Source organism: Apis florea, unplaced genomic scaffold (assembly GCF_048593485.1).
Source record: "Apis florea isolate Af1SG1 unplaced genomic scaffold, ASM4859348v1 contig_3772_pilon, whole genome shotgun sequence".
Classification (NCBI taxonomy): Eukaryota; Metazoa; Arthropoda; class Insecta; order Hymenoptera; family Apidae; genus Apis; species Apis florea.
The window spans coordinates 4,200,866-4,214,121 of record NW_028256845.1 but is presented as its reverse complement, the minus strand read 5'-3'; the positions used below and the strand labels follow the sequence as shown (position 1 = coordinate 4,214,121).

Below are 13,256 nucleotides of genomic sequence, written 5' to 3'. Positions count from 1 at the left end.
ATCGACCATCGATGGAAAAATGGGTTCTTGGATGATTATTCTTTCCTTTCAGGGATTTGTTCACCAATCGACCATCACTGGAAAAATGGATACACATTCAACGCCATTGATACTGTTTTAAATATTCACATGGAGCAGAACAAATATAAAAATTCGAATCTGAAACATCGGCTTAAGAAGCTACACAAACGGCGCTTCGAAGAAACAAAGATTGTCGAATTCGATTTATCCCTGATTTAATATGATTTTGGAAATCAGATCTACTTCGACGATCTGAGAATCGAGAAGAATAATGAATGAATTATTATTACGATACGTATGTATAATATTTGTTGGCGAATCAGTTAAGCTTGCCAGAGATAAGAAGAGTGAAGAACACGAGCATTACAAAGTTTCAGGAAATTGGACAATCAGACGAATAAGGAAGAGTTTCGATTTATCTTATCAAATGTACGAACGGTAGCTTATTTCCTATCCTATAAATCTGGAAATAAAATGTGATTCTTGAGAAATCTATCGAGCAATTTTTCCAGCAAAAATCCATCGATTGTATTTAATTTATTTCAAAAACTGAAAACGTGTTCGATTCGTTTGTCGTTAGCCGATCCAGTACGAATTGAGAGACGCGTGAACAAACTGTTGTGGCAAAACTGTCGTCGACGCGCGAAACTTAGAATTTTAAACGACCTATCAGCTATAAACTAAAATTGTCGTTCGCTCACAAGAAATTTGATTCTTTCTTTCTCTTCACTTTTCCTATATTATCAAACAATATTACAAATATCGGTTCAAATATCGGAAGAGAATTAACGTTTCGAATCGACGTAGAATCTAGTTGATCGAAGTTCCAAAAGCAAAGAAAGACACCTTCATCGTTCATCAAAATTCCAAAAAAAAAAAAAAAAAAATACTCTTCGACACACGTCCAAAATTCGCGTGGCAAAATCCAAAAACTACACCGCACGTCAATTCGAAATTCAATTCGAAATATTCGAAAAGTCGCACGATCGATCTTTCGGTCGACGTTTCCTTCCGTCTCTCAGAGGGGGGGGGGGGGGGGAAACCCGTTGAGAAAAGAACAATGCGGAAAGAGGAGAAAAACAGGGAGGAGAGGAGGACGGTAACGCGTCTCGACACGCGGGTCGTTGACACGCGAGGTAATTGGCGGCCAGTTTCGTGTTAACGGGTCGCGGAGGGTGCCGCGGTGACCCCGATTCGAACCACCGTATCAATTCTCCAAACCTGTCACCCGCCACTATCCGTCCACCGCACGCACGCTTTATTTTCCAACTGGAAAGAGAGAGCAGGCTTCGGTAAATTGGAGCTTGCTAATCGTAAGAAGAGGTCAGTAGTGCAGTTTAGCCACGGTATAAGAGCGGCCCCGACACCGCTTACTACTCCACTAAAGTAGTTGGAACGTTGCACGGTGCCAGCATGAACGTAGTGCTGAACGTAGTGCCATTTTTCTTAGGTAAGAATCCCTTATTCCCCCCCTCTAAGCCCTCCACTCAACAACCAACCTCCTCCATCCGAATCCTCGTCGATCCCAACCTTTTAATCCAATTAAATCCAATCTTCCCTCCCCCCTATACTTCATCCTCCCTTTATATCCTCCTCCCCTCCCACTCCCTTCTCCGATATCTCGCGGACAGATCGCGACGCGATTGGAAAAGCATCCTCCTCCCGCCGCGTTCTCCTCCCGGAGACGGAAAGTCAAAGCTATAAAGAACACTCGCGTCACGTGACTCGTCGATTGGCGAGAGGCCTAATCCACTCGAGCCCCAGCCCCAATCATTCAATTTGGCGAGGGACGAAAGAGGGAGAGACGAAGAGGTGGCGCGGCGATCGCTGCTACGCGCGCGCACCGTAACCGTCCACGCGGTTTAAACGAATCTCACGTTTTTTTCAGCCGCGCGCGTCTCCCTGGACGCGCCGTGGAGGCACGGGCCCGAGTACACTTTCCACGTCCAAGTGAACTCGACCGCGATCCCCGAGGAGGGTAGCTACATAAGCATCCGGTTGAACGTGGCGTCGAAGCTCGTGTGCCAGCCGAAACGGTTCCACACGCTCACCTGCCATTTTCGGGAGTCGAAGGCGGACAGCTACGTGACCGAGAGCTTGGATCCAGGCGCGCCCGCCATCCCTGTCAGCCGGGTCTCGAGGCAGCAGGCGTACGAGATCAATCAGGAGCAGTTCGAGATCAGGTTCACGGAGCAGGGATTGGACAGCCTGGTGGTGAACGAGAACGTGCAGCCGAGGGAGTTGGACATGATCCGGGTGATCGTCGGCCAGTTGAACATCGGCGCCCTGGTCGGGGAGTACGATCGAACGTTCGAGCTGATGGAGAACTTCACTCAGGGCGAGTGCGTGACCATGTTCACCGTGGAGCGGAACGCGGTGGCGGGTTTGCGCCGCAGGGATCGGGATTACGTTTTGGAGACGGTGTTCGGGTTGAAGGACGGCCAGTTGGTCGAGATCAGGAAGATCAGGAACCTTCACATGTGCACGCACAAGGTGCCCTATTTCTTCGGCAGCGCGGAGGGTATGAAACAAATGAGCGACGTGGTGTCGACCGTGGTGAGTATCTCATCGAGACGATTGGATTTTTATTTATTTTTTTATAAACGATTTTACGATTCGAAGAGCTCGTCGGAGAGTCACATAGCGATCACCTCGACCGAGTTCATATCCGGGACCACGAACGTGATCACTACCAGCAAGGTGTCCGAGGGGATGGTGACGACGTTGTACGAGAACATAAGCGTGAGGCTGGAATCGATCTTGGCGGCCAGGGACGATCCGCCGGAAGTGAAGGATCCCGAGCTGGCAAGCATGTTCATAGGCAGATGGCTGATGGAGAACTCGATGGAGGAGGACGACGGGGACTCGTCGTTGGAGGTTTGATCGTTTGATTCGTTCGGAGAGGCCTCGAATGACGATAAAATTTCAACGAGTACAGTACCACTATTGTTGTAAATAGCCCCGTAATTGTGTATTTCTCGTTCGATTCTGTAAATAATAAAGCGCCATTTCGTTTGTACAAATCAACTTTTGGTCGATAATTTCTTTCTTCCCTGGTATACTCGGGAAGAATCCAGTCCATTCACCATCCGCTCGAGCGTTGCTCTTATAAACTAAATATAACTGGCAATTTATTTCTTTCGAACGAATCGTGATTACTTCAAGGAGTAGATTAAATAATCGTTCGAATCGTTTTTGCTTTCTTTGATTAATCTTAGTCTCGATCTTAATGGGGAAGAGATTGGAAACAAAGGAGTCGAAAGCGTTGCGCGTTTTTTAATTTAATATCGTGTTTTAAATAAGACAGTTTTAAATAATTCGATTCGAAGAGAGCGAGAACCTTATCGTGTCGCGCGTGGATTGAGAATGAAGATACACACGATACGTACACACGGCGTTTAATCCAATATCGGCGTAAATGGTGTCACCGGCGTCCTCGAAGCGAGGAAAACAATTAAATCTATTCCGTTATGTCCTTTTAAAATTTTACGCGAACCCGAGACGTGCCACTTATTTAATCGAATCGTTTCGCTCGGTGCGATGATTGAGACATAAAAGTTAACGCCATATTCAAATTTTTAAGTGTAGAATTTTTTTCTTGTTTAAGAACTGCGTCGAAGAATTCGACTTTATGTTAGACAAACCCGTTGTTCAACTAATTTCGCGTAAAAGTGATTATATTGCGTCGACTGAACGAAAGATTCGATTCAATTTTCGTTCATCAATGTATGAAGCATCGATATAATAATACAGTTAATCAGATGCGAAAAAAATTTGTGAATAAATGTAGTTTGTAGAAGAAATTACTTTTGTTGTTGTTCATATTTTTATAGATTTTTTTTCCTTCAAAATGGTGTCCTACTTTTGAATGATCATCTCAAACACTTTTCAATAATATAATTAATCAGGAATGAAAAAAATCTACGAATAAAATAGTTTGCGAATTACTTTTGTTGTTGTTCATATTGTTTCTATAGATTTGACGTAATAGGTTTCTTTTTCTTCGAAAGAATTCAAAGTGGTGTTCTACTTTCGAACGATTATCTCGAACACATTTTTAAACAGATTGAAATTTTGACACTTTCGATCTTTCATATAATGTTACATGATCTTCTACCTTAACTTCAAATGAGCTTCATCCTCGAGGGGTCATTCTTCACCCTCGAAACACCCTTTAACATGATCTTAACGTTCAAATTTTAATGCAATGCAGCAATTGAAACAATCGAAACAAAAAGATAAACGTTCTTCGGTTTAGATTCGGTTAAACGTAGCTCGAGAACCCGATTAAAATTTGGCGTAAAAGGCGTGTCTCAACGATCCGAGAACTGATAGAAAATGATATCAGACACGTGAAACGACACGGAAGATGTCTGGAGGAACCACGATCCGCACGGAAACGGTCGTTAATGAAATTATTTTCAAGGAGACGGTAATGAATCAAGTTATCTGTCGTATAAAGAGAAGACAGATAGAACGCGATCGCATCAGTCGTCTCAGCAGGAGCCTTCCAACATGTTGATAATCATTCTGCCATATCTGTTGGGTATGTACCTGTCTGCTTTCGTTCCTTCAACGATCCCATGAATGAAACATTTATCGTATCGTATCTTTTTCAACTCTATTTTGTACACTTTTTGTACACGTTCTATCTTTATATAAGGTAAAAATATTTCTCGCGATCGATAATATCATCGATCATTCGTCGGTATCGCAGATTTATTATTTCGTCCATTTGGCTCGTTGTTCGAAGGATTCCATTTAAGTTTTTCCAATAAAATCTTGAGCTCGTTGAAAGTCGCTCGATATTATCACGACGATTTTAAGCCGTCGATAGATCCACAATCGGAAAAAGATGTTTATTAAAAAAAAAAACAAAATTGTGAAAATTCATCTATCTCAAGTAACGTATAATTTTAATTCCTATAATTATTATTAACTTTAACCCATGCTGATCATCATCTTCAAATTAAAATAATCATTACACATCATTAATTCGAAGATTCAGTGAAAAGCTACCAATTCCAAACTGCGACAGAATTCTGTGATCAACGCATTAATAATTGCAGAATCGATTTCACACATGCGTTACAATGATCGTATTGTTCATTGTTGGAAAAAAGTCTCGAAGAAGGAATGGATTGTGATTAATGTGGAAGGAAACGTCTATTTTCACACGCATTTTTTAGCGTGATATCACGTATATTAATCCTACGATTCAATTCAATATCTGTTCTATTATTGTAATAATGTGTCGTGTCAGAATCGTCGACAAAGCGACTCTGAAATGAAGATAGACTCTTAATGAAGGATTCCTCTTATTTCTCTGCCTTCTCAGACCAGACTTCTTTTCAACAGTGAACAGTAGACGGGCAAAATTTAATAGTTGAAGTTACGAATAAAATTAAGTTACTTCGATAATTTATCGTTCAAAATCAGAATTCGTTAAAACAGTAAAAATCTAGTTAAAAATCTCGAATAAAGTTACTTCAAGTAATTACTTATTAAAATGCTTAAATAACATTTATTCTAGTAGCTATTACAGTTGATCCGATTTTCATATAATCTCAGTCATTACAATTATTTTCAATTATTCTGTTTTGAACAATAAATTTATAACTTTATTCGTAATTTCAACTATTAATTTTTGTGTTCAAACCAAACAAAACCGAAATTATACAAAAAGCGGATCAATTACAATAGCTATGAACAAATGTTATTTATTCAAATAAATAATCACTCGAAGCAATTTTAATTTCAACTAGTTACTTTTTCAACGTAACTTGATACCCCTCCTCTGCTATAATAATTAACATACAGATCAACTACAATAGCTACGAATAAATGTTATTCGTAAGTAAATAATTATTCGAAGCATTATCTTTAGTTACCTTTTCAAAATGATAACCCCTCCCTCTGCTATGGAATAATAATTAAGTTACGCGAAAAGCGAATAAATACGAACAATCACTCGAAGCAACTTTAATTTCAACTAGTTACTTTTTCAACGTAACTTGATACCCCTCTATTAACTTACACGAAAAGCGGATCAACTACAATAGCTACGAATAAATGTTACTCGTGCATTAAAATAATTAGCCACTTTCATTTCAACTAATTACTTAATACCCTCTCTCTGAACACTCCATCACCTTGTATCCCGCGATCCCCCATTCTCTATATTTCAGCGGCGCGCGTACCCGGCCACGAGTACCACCACGACGATTCCGATTGGCAACGTTACGGGCCCGAATCCACTTACGACGTGTCGGTGAACATGTCCCTCTCGAACGTGATCCACGACGAGGACACGATCTGCTCGATGATCGCGTCCGAGCTCAAGTGTCGAGCGAAAGGGAGCGACACGTTGAACTGCCGTTTCACGAACGGTAGGATCGTGAGACCCGATCCTGTTCGGGACGAGAGATGCTCGAACGCGCGAGATTTCGTCCCGATGAGCGACAGATTCGTGGACGAGGAACCGTTCGAGATCCGGTTCAACGCGAGGGGGATAGAGAATCTGGTGGTGTCGAGGGACATAGCCAGGTGGAGGTTGGACATGATGAGGGCGATCCTCGGCCAGTTGAACGTCGGCTTCGAGCTGGGCAGGGAACACGATCGGTTCGTCGCCATGGAGAACTCTAGCATCGGTCGCTGCGAGGTGGAGGTGAAGGTGTCGAGGGCGGGATACGGGAGAGAGGGGGATGGTGGGGGCGAGTTCGAGATCGTGTTGGAGCCTGAACGGGGCGACATGGTGCCGTTGAGCAGGGGAAGCCTTTGGATCGAGAAGGTGAGATGGCCGAAAAGGTGCCCGAACAGGAAGATCTACTTCTTTGGAAATCACCAAGACTTTAGCCTCGGTGGCAAGAATATTTTCATGGACATGGTGAGTTGGAGAGTATTTGGGAGAAAGTTCTCGATTTTATTCCGCCTGGTTCGCAGATCACGTCTGTCAGTCGTATGTACATCTCGCGAAGGGAGATGAATTCGTTCACGGAGTCTACGGGCGTGATGAGAACGTTGAACAGACCTAGGACGATGAATTTGCACCAGAGGATCGGTTTGTCCTTGAAAAGTATAAATCCTGCCCGAACTCCGATCCCGGAAATCGTGAACCCTGCGTCCACCAGCTTGTACGCGTACACTAATTTGGAGCGAATTCCCGAGTACAAATGAAGGTTAATCTTTAACAAATGTATTTCTCGTGTAAAATAAAATGTACGTTTAGAGTTGATCGAAATGATTTAATCCTCTCGCTTTAGGGTATTTCAATTCCAAACGATGTAATTATCTGTAGAGATAGTAATGATTAAATAGCGATTTCGATCCTCGAACGAAATTTAAATCTTTCGCTCTTTGCTTGCTTTATTGTGCTTCATTTATAGAAGCCAAACTCTTCTATACTTTAATATACGAGAATATCGTGCATCAGTTTACATCAATTTGTTCGTGAAATTTTCTTTGCAATTACAGTTTCGTTGTAATTACATTGTTCTCCAATGTTTCGATGAGTAATTAAAAACATAATATATTTTTTCAAAAAATACTTTCACCAGACAACGATGAAATAAATCTTAATCGTTGTTTTAATATTGTATCTAATCCATCAATTAGAATCTTAGAAACACTTAGTAAACCGTTATATTGTTCGAACATTATTGCACAATCCTTTCTCTTTCCTTGCTTCCTCCATTTCCATTTCGATCGAACTTTTCGATATATTATCGAGTATCAAATTTTTTCTATCACTGTTCGACCAAAGAATCGCAAAAAAGACGAGAAATCGAGAAGAAAAAAAAGCATAAAAACCTTGAACGATCATCATCTGCACAATGGTTGTCGAGGTGTTGGCAAACGCTTTAAAGCCGAGTGAAGACCATCCACTTCCGGTCGAGCGGCAGGTGTCTCGTGCCCCCTACCACCGATCCCTCCAACACCGAGGCAGCACAAGGACACGGTGCAAAGTAGGAACTCGTGCACGACAGGCAGAACTCCCCCACCTGTTAGCCAAAACGGATAAGCATCCCGTGTTCTGCGAAGACATCCGGCCAACGTTTATATATCGCATCGATTTTGGCTCGCCGCCAAATTCAGAAATCGGTGATTAACAAAAAGGAGAATAAATAATCTTCCTTTGTATTTTTAAATTTCCTTTCTAAAACTCTTCTGAATGTTCTTTTATTGCTTTTCTTCTTAAAGAATTGAAAATTCTTAGAAAAACGCAATATTCCTCTCGTCATTGCATCAATCAGTGCTTAATTATCTCGTTTAAGATTAAAAAGGAAATAATCTGTCATAATATATATATATATATACAATTGAAGTTTCGAAAATTACGATAACTAGAAGAATTAACAAGCTTGCTTGTGATTAACTTCCATTATTTCTATTACTTCGTTCCTTTTCCGTTTTATAAATCAGCACACTTCTTAGATTGATCAAAAATAAGAACGATTCGTTTCGAATGAATTATTTATTTTCTCAAAACTGAGAGGAAGGAAACATAGAGCAATAGATGAGAGTGTCAGTAACAACTCGTTGTCAAAAGCGACATCAACCAGTTAAACGTGGCTGGCTCATGCTTTGAGAGAGCAGTTATATTCGACTGTCAAACGCACACGCAAAGTTCTCTTTGAAGTTAATGCATAAATCGTGCTGCTTTAAGCTTTATTATCGAATTCAGAGAAATACGTTGGACGTAGAACGTGGCATCGAGGCAAAAATTTTTATCTTGTCCATTTCTCAATTAAAATATGAGAATAGAACGATCTATCTTAACATTATTATAAAAGATATTATAAAAAAATATTTGCGAAACGATTGCAAGATCATTTCTGAAGATCAGGATTTCATGATCCGTTCGAGCCACTTCTAGGAAAATAAATAATGCAAACGAGGCAAAAATAGCCTCTTTCATTAACCACGTAACGAGTTTAATAGAATAACACACTTCGGCAATACGAGCCATTCATACTACAGATTACGATCGTTGAAGTGTCAAATGGAAGTTAATTCGACCATTTTTTCTAGTTTCCTATGAATCACATTTTAATCGAATAATTTTATTCCCGATCGAAATGAATGGAGCAATTTTTTAATTTGATTGAAAATTAACTCGTCGCGTATTTGATTTGACCCAACATCAAAATATACTTTGTCACTTTTTATCAATTCTTTTGTAATTTTGCCAATTCTTGTAATGTTTCTTTTATCAATCGAAATATCATAATTTCTCAAATTCCTGATCGTCAATTCTAAGAGTGATTTTCGATTTTACGACGAGAATATACGATTTCCCTAAAACCAACTCGTCTAATCATCAAAGTGTAAAAGCTTTAAAGTGATGTATACACGTAAGTTGCACGTAATATACGTACACATCACTACGCCGCACGCAGACAAGGATTACATCGAATTGACGGACGCAAGCGCGGTCCGAAGAAGCTAACTTCGTCACATGGTGTCCATTATTCTTTCTACAGTGGCCACTGCTATAAAGGAGGTTTCGACCGCAAGAAAGCCAATTCGGTTAGTTAAACACGCCGCATCAACATGAACTTCGTATTAATCCCATTCTTTCTAGGTCGGTAAGCCAATTAATCCAAGAATCAATTAATTAAACTCTGTTAATTATTCTCTCACCTCCACCTTCTTTCGAGATCCGTTGAAAACCGTTTCTTTTTTTCAAAATTCCATCCAGATTAAACCTTTTCGTACTCTATTTCCGTTAAACGAAAATTATAACCTCTAAAATTTAATTTTTTTCTCTCATCCAGCGGCCAATATTCTCGTGGATCGTCCAAACGAGTGGATTTTCGGCCCGGAATACGTGTTCCACACGAATCTCACGTATCTGTTGTCCGATGTTCTAGACGACCCACTGTTGATTATAAACGTGACGAGCACGATGAGATGTCGGCCGGAAGCGATTGACAGGTTATACTGCCGTTTCGAGGACGTGGCAATAGCGGAAAAGCATTATCCCGAGACGAGCAGCATGGAATATTCCTTTTTGATCGAATTCAGCCCGCGGGGTATCGAAAGTCTACGGCTTCCAACGATGATCGAGGACGAACAATTGAACATCATACGAAGCATCGTGAAAGAATTAAGCATTGGAACCGATCTGAGGGAAAATGTGAACTCGTTGCCGGTATTCTTTGCAAGAGAGAGATACGCGTTGGGCGAATGCCCCACTTTGTTCAACGTTTTCGAATACGACGAAGACGTGGTTACGCGTGGCCAAAGGAGGAACGATGGAAGGGGGCAGAAGGAGGAGAGGAAAAATTACGAATTAGAAATTCTCTCGTTGCCGCAACGACGATCGAACTCTGTCGTCGTGATTGGGAAGACCATGGAGAGCAAGAGATGCATGAAATTGCAGGAACCGGTTGATGGAAAATCGGAATTGAACGTTAAGATCGTACGTATCTGCGAGACAATGGTCGATTCGTAAGGCCTGTTCGTAACGGAGAATGACATACGTTCGCAACTGGCGCGTTGTTTCTTTTGCAGAGCAAATCTACGAGCAAGATGCGCGTGAGCGACGACACGTTCCGTAGTCAGACAGAGATGCACATCAAGATGGTGACTCTAGCGGAGAGAGATTTTATCGTGCAGGATGTATCATCCGTGGAGTTGGTGGACATAGAACCTGCCAAAGAGCCGTTGCCAATTTTAAATTACGAGCACGTCGTGAATCTACGTTTCAGGGAAGGAATGAAACAAAATCTAGTGATATAGAGGTTGAAATAGAAGAATGCGATTTTGTTTTAAATAAAAATATGAAAGTATACGAAGAAATTTTAATAATGTATAGTATAGTTGTATGAAGTGATTCCACTTGAATATTAATATACGATTTGATAATAAAGAAAGGAAATAAATTTATATATATATGGATAACGTGAATTGTGGTGTAAAAATTGATATCGAGTATCGTTTTGTCCGTAATTTTTTTTTTTCTCTCGTCTTATTCGAGATTCGATGTATTCTTATCGTTTCGATATCATTCTCAGCATTGCCGATTCAGCATACGATGAAATTACGATAACGACGATAGATACAGTAGAAACCATTTTGTAAAAACGATCCGTTTAAAATCCCATACGGAATTGAAGTAATTAATTAAAATGAATAACACTTTATCCCAACATGCGATTAAAGATCACTCGAATTACATTCTCCATTAACTTTACCGTTATCGCTGAAAGGTATTTTCAAGAAAATTTAATTTATACATCTCGATATATAATAAGGAATCAATTCTGTTAATCGATGGAAGTACATATCGAATTTCATTTCGTTTCTCGAAAATAGCGAGTTTTCCAGGTTGACATAATGATTACATCGTGAATGGTGGGATGGCTTAATTAAATTACACGCCGAGGTCATCGGAGAGTGTGTGGCTGATATAAAAGGACCTTCAAGCCGAAGAAGAGTGTTAAACCAGTTGAGAGCGGTGCGGTACGACATGCTCGTCTCATTAATTCCGTTCTTCTTAGGTCGGTAAGCCAATTTTCCATTTAACCGTCTTTATCGTCAATCTGGCTGAATCGGGCCAGGAACTGCTTATGTGAATGATAATTCATAACTAATTGCAAATCATAGCTTCCTTTCACACGGAGAAAAATAAATGATCAGAAGCGTTAATCGTTTTTACTAATCCATAAAATAAATAATAAACTTATTATTTCTTTCACTCGCTCGTTCGCTCAATTTACACGAATTGATAAATGTCGGATAGATCCAATTGAACCAAATCAACGTTTAGGATATTACGTCCAAACATTTACTATTTTTGTTATTCCATCTTCGATCAACGAACGATTAATCATAATTTATGAAACATCGCTGACGACGATAGAAAATCAATAACGAAGCTCCTCCACTCGGCGCGGATCGGTGAAAAACTTAATTTCGTTTCAGTGGCCCAAGTGGCGGTGGACGAGAGCGCGTGGAAACACGGGCCGGAATACGTTTTCGACGTCGAGATGAACATCACCTCGACCCCGATGAACCACGACGGAGTGCAAAAGTTCAACTACACGGCCATGAACCTGTTCTGCAGGCCGAAAGGATCCGACGGGTTGAGGTGTCACCTGGCAAACACGAGGAGGCAGAGCGTGGATCTGACCAACGACAACAGAATGGACGTGTCGGAAGAAGAAATGAGACAGTTGATCAGCAGCGAACCATTCGAGATAAAATTCAACGAGCACGGTGTCGATTATCTGATAGTGAACGATCGAATCCAGATCGAATTTCTGAACGATGTGAAATTGATATCAGAGAGGTTCAACATCGGTGTCGATCTGAACGGTGTTCCGGACGGGACGTTCGACATTTTGGAGAACACTACGATTGGACAGTGCGCGGTCACGATCGGCATGAATCACTATCCGTCCAAGAGGATGATGAACAAGATAAAGAACAACAGATACGAGTTGGAATCTTTGCCACAGTTGAACAAGGTTCCGAGCGAGACTATAGTGATCCAGAAGACGACTAATTTGAATAATTGCAGCTACTACGCGTCTTTCTATTTCGGATCTTACGGTGCCAACATTGTCGTCGAGCCTGATCTTCATTCTCATCTAGTGAGCCATTTTAAGAGATTGTTTCTCATCGTTGAGGAATTTGATCCATTTTCTTTTTGTCAAAATTGAAATTGCAATCGTGCAATATCCCTTGAATATCCCTTTCTCTTATTATTTTACGTATGTAAGAAAATTAATTAAATTCTATCAATATTAGGAGTTGAATTAAATTTTCTTCTTTTTTTTTTTCTTTTTTTTCTAGGAGACTTCAACTAGTCGTATCTTCGTGAGCGACTATCAATTCGTTTCATCGATAACGAGGATGGGCACTCTGGGTTCCGACGAAAAGAAAAACCTCTCTGCCATATCGCAATACGTGAATCTATCTTTGCGAGACATCCGAGCTGCCAAGAAAGAATTGGCCGACATTCCTGAACCATCGATAACCAGTATTATGGCGAATTCGGAGGTGAACAGAATATTTCCAATGAAGTGAATTACGTTTTGAGTGCTGAACGAAATAAAAAAAAAAAAAAAAAAAGAAAAAAGAATATATCAAAAAATAAAATAATCTTCGAGCATTAAATTCTAGGTTAAAAATAGCAGAGGCATTAATGTACAATAGACAATATCTTATCGTATGTACAGCAATAATAAACGGACGAAATAAAAATGATACGATATTTAAATGTCTCG

At 40.4% G+C, this 13,256-nt stretch overlaps 4 protein-coding genes across 7 annotated transcripts; all 4 read left to right on the top strand.

Annotated features, from left to right (window-relative positions):
• The first annotated feature begins 1,170 nt into the window (after positions 1-1,170).
• LOC100868831 (vitellogenin) lies at positions 1,171-3,048 on the top strand. 2 transcript variants are annotated; one of them, XM_003691342.4, is made up of 3 exons: positions 1,171-1,471; positions 1,910-2,577; positions 2,644-3,048. In XM_003691342.4, exons 1-3 carry the CDS (start codon positions 1,435-1,437, stop codon positions 2,902-2,904), a joined length of 966 nt encoding a protein of 321 aa, XP_003691390.1. In that variant the 5' UTR covers positions 1,171-1,434; the 3' UTR covers positions 2,905-3,048. The 2 variants fall into 2 exon arrangements, with proteins under 2 accessions (XP_003691390.1, XP_086771349.1); XM_086915223.1 differs by having other exon boundaries at positions 1,255-1,471; positions 1,910-3,048.
• A 1,440-nt stretch (positions 3,049-4,488) lies between these two features.
• Positions 4,489-7,255, top strand: LOC100871602 (vitellogenin). Its single transcript, XM_003691362.4, has 3 exons — positions 4,489-4,567; positions 6,210-6,907; positions 6,964-7,255. The coding sequence occupies exons 1-3, from the start codon at positions 4,537-4,539 to the stop codon at positions 7,195-7,197; spliced, it is 963 nt and encodes a 320-aa protein (XP_003691410.2). The 5' UTR covers positions 4,489-4,536; the 3' UTR covers positions 7,198-7,255.
• Positions 7,256-9,428: 2,173 nt separating this feature from the next.
• Positions 9,429-10,932, top strand: LOC100871845 (uncharacterized). 3 transcript variants are annotated; one of them, XM_012495683.3, is made up of 3 exons: positions 9,429-9,604; positions 9,798-10,444; positions 10,537-10,932. In XM_012495683.3, the coding sequence occupies exons 1-3, from the start codon at positions 9,574-9,576 to the stop codon at positions 10,762-10,764; spliced, it is 906 nt and encodes a 301-aa protein (XP_012351137.2). In that variant the 5' UTR covers positions 9,429-9,573; the 3' UTR covers positions 10,765-10,932. The 3 variants fall into 3 exon arrangements, with proteins under 3 accessions (XP_012351137.2, XP_086771347.1, XP_086771348.1); XM_086915221.1 differs by having other exon boundaries at positions 9,466-9,604; positions 9,894-10,444; XM_086915222.1 differs by having other exon boundaries at positions 9,493-9,549; positions 9,894-10,444.
• LOC100873036 (uncharacterized) lies at positions 10,641-13,249 on the top strand. The gene is made up of 4 exons (XM_086915220.1): positions 10,641-11,234; positions 11,341-11,525; positions 11,950-12,620; positions 12,823-13,249. Exons 2-4 carry the CDS (start codon positions 11,495-11,497, stop codon positions 13,054-13,056), a joined length of 936 nt encoding a protein of 311 aa, XP_086771346.1. The 5' UTR covers positions 10,641-11,234; positions 11,341-11,494; the 3' UTR covers positions 13,057-13,249.
• Positions 13,250-13,256: the final 7 nt, after the last annotated feature.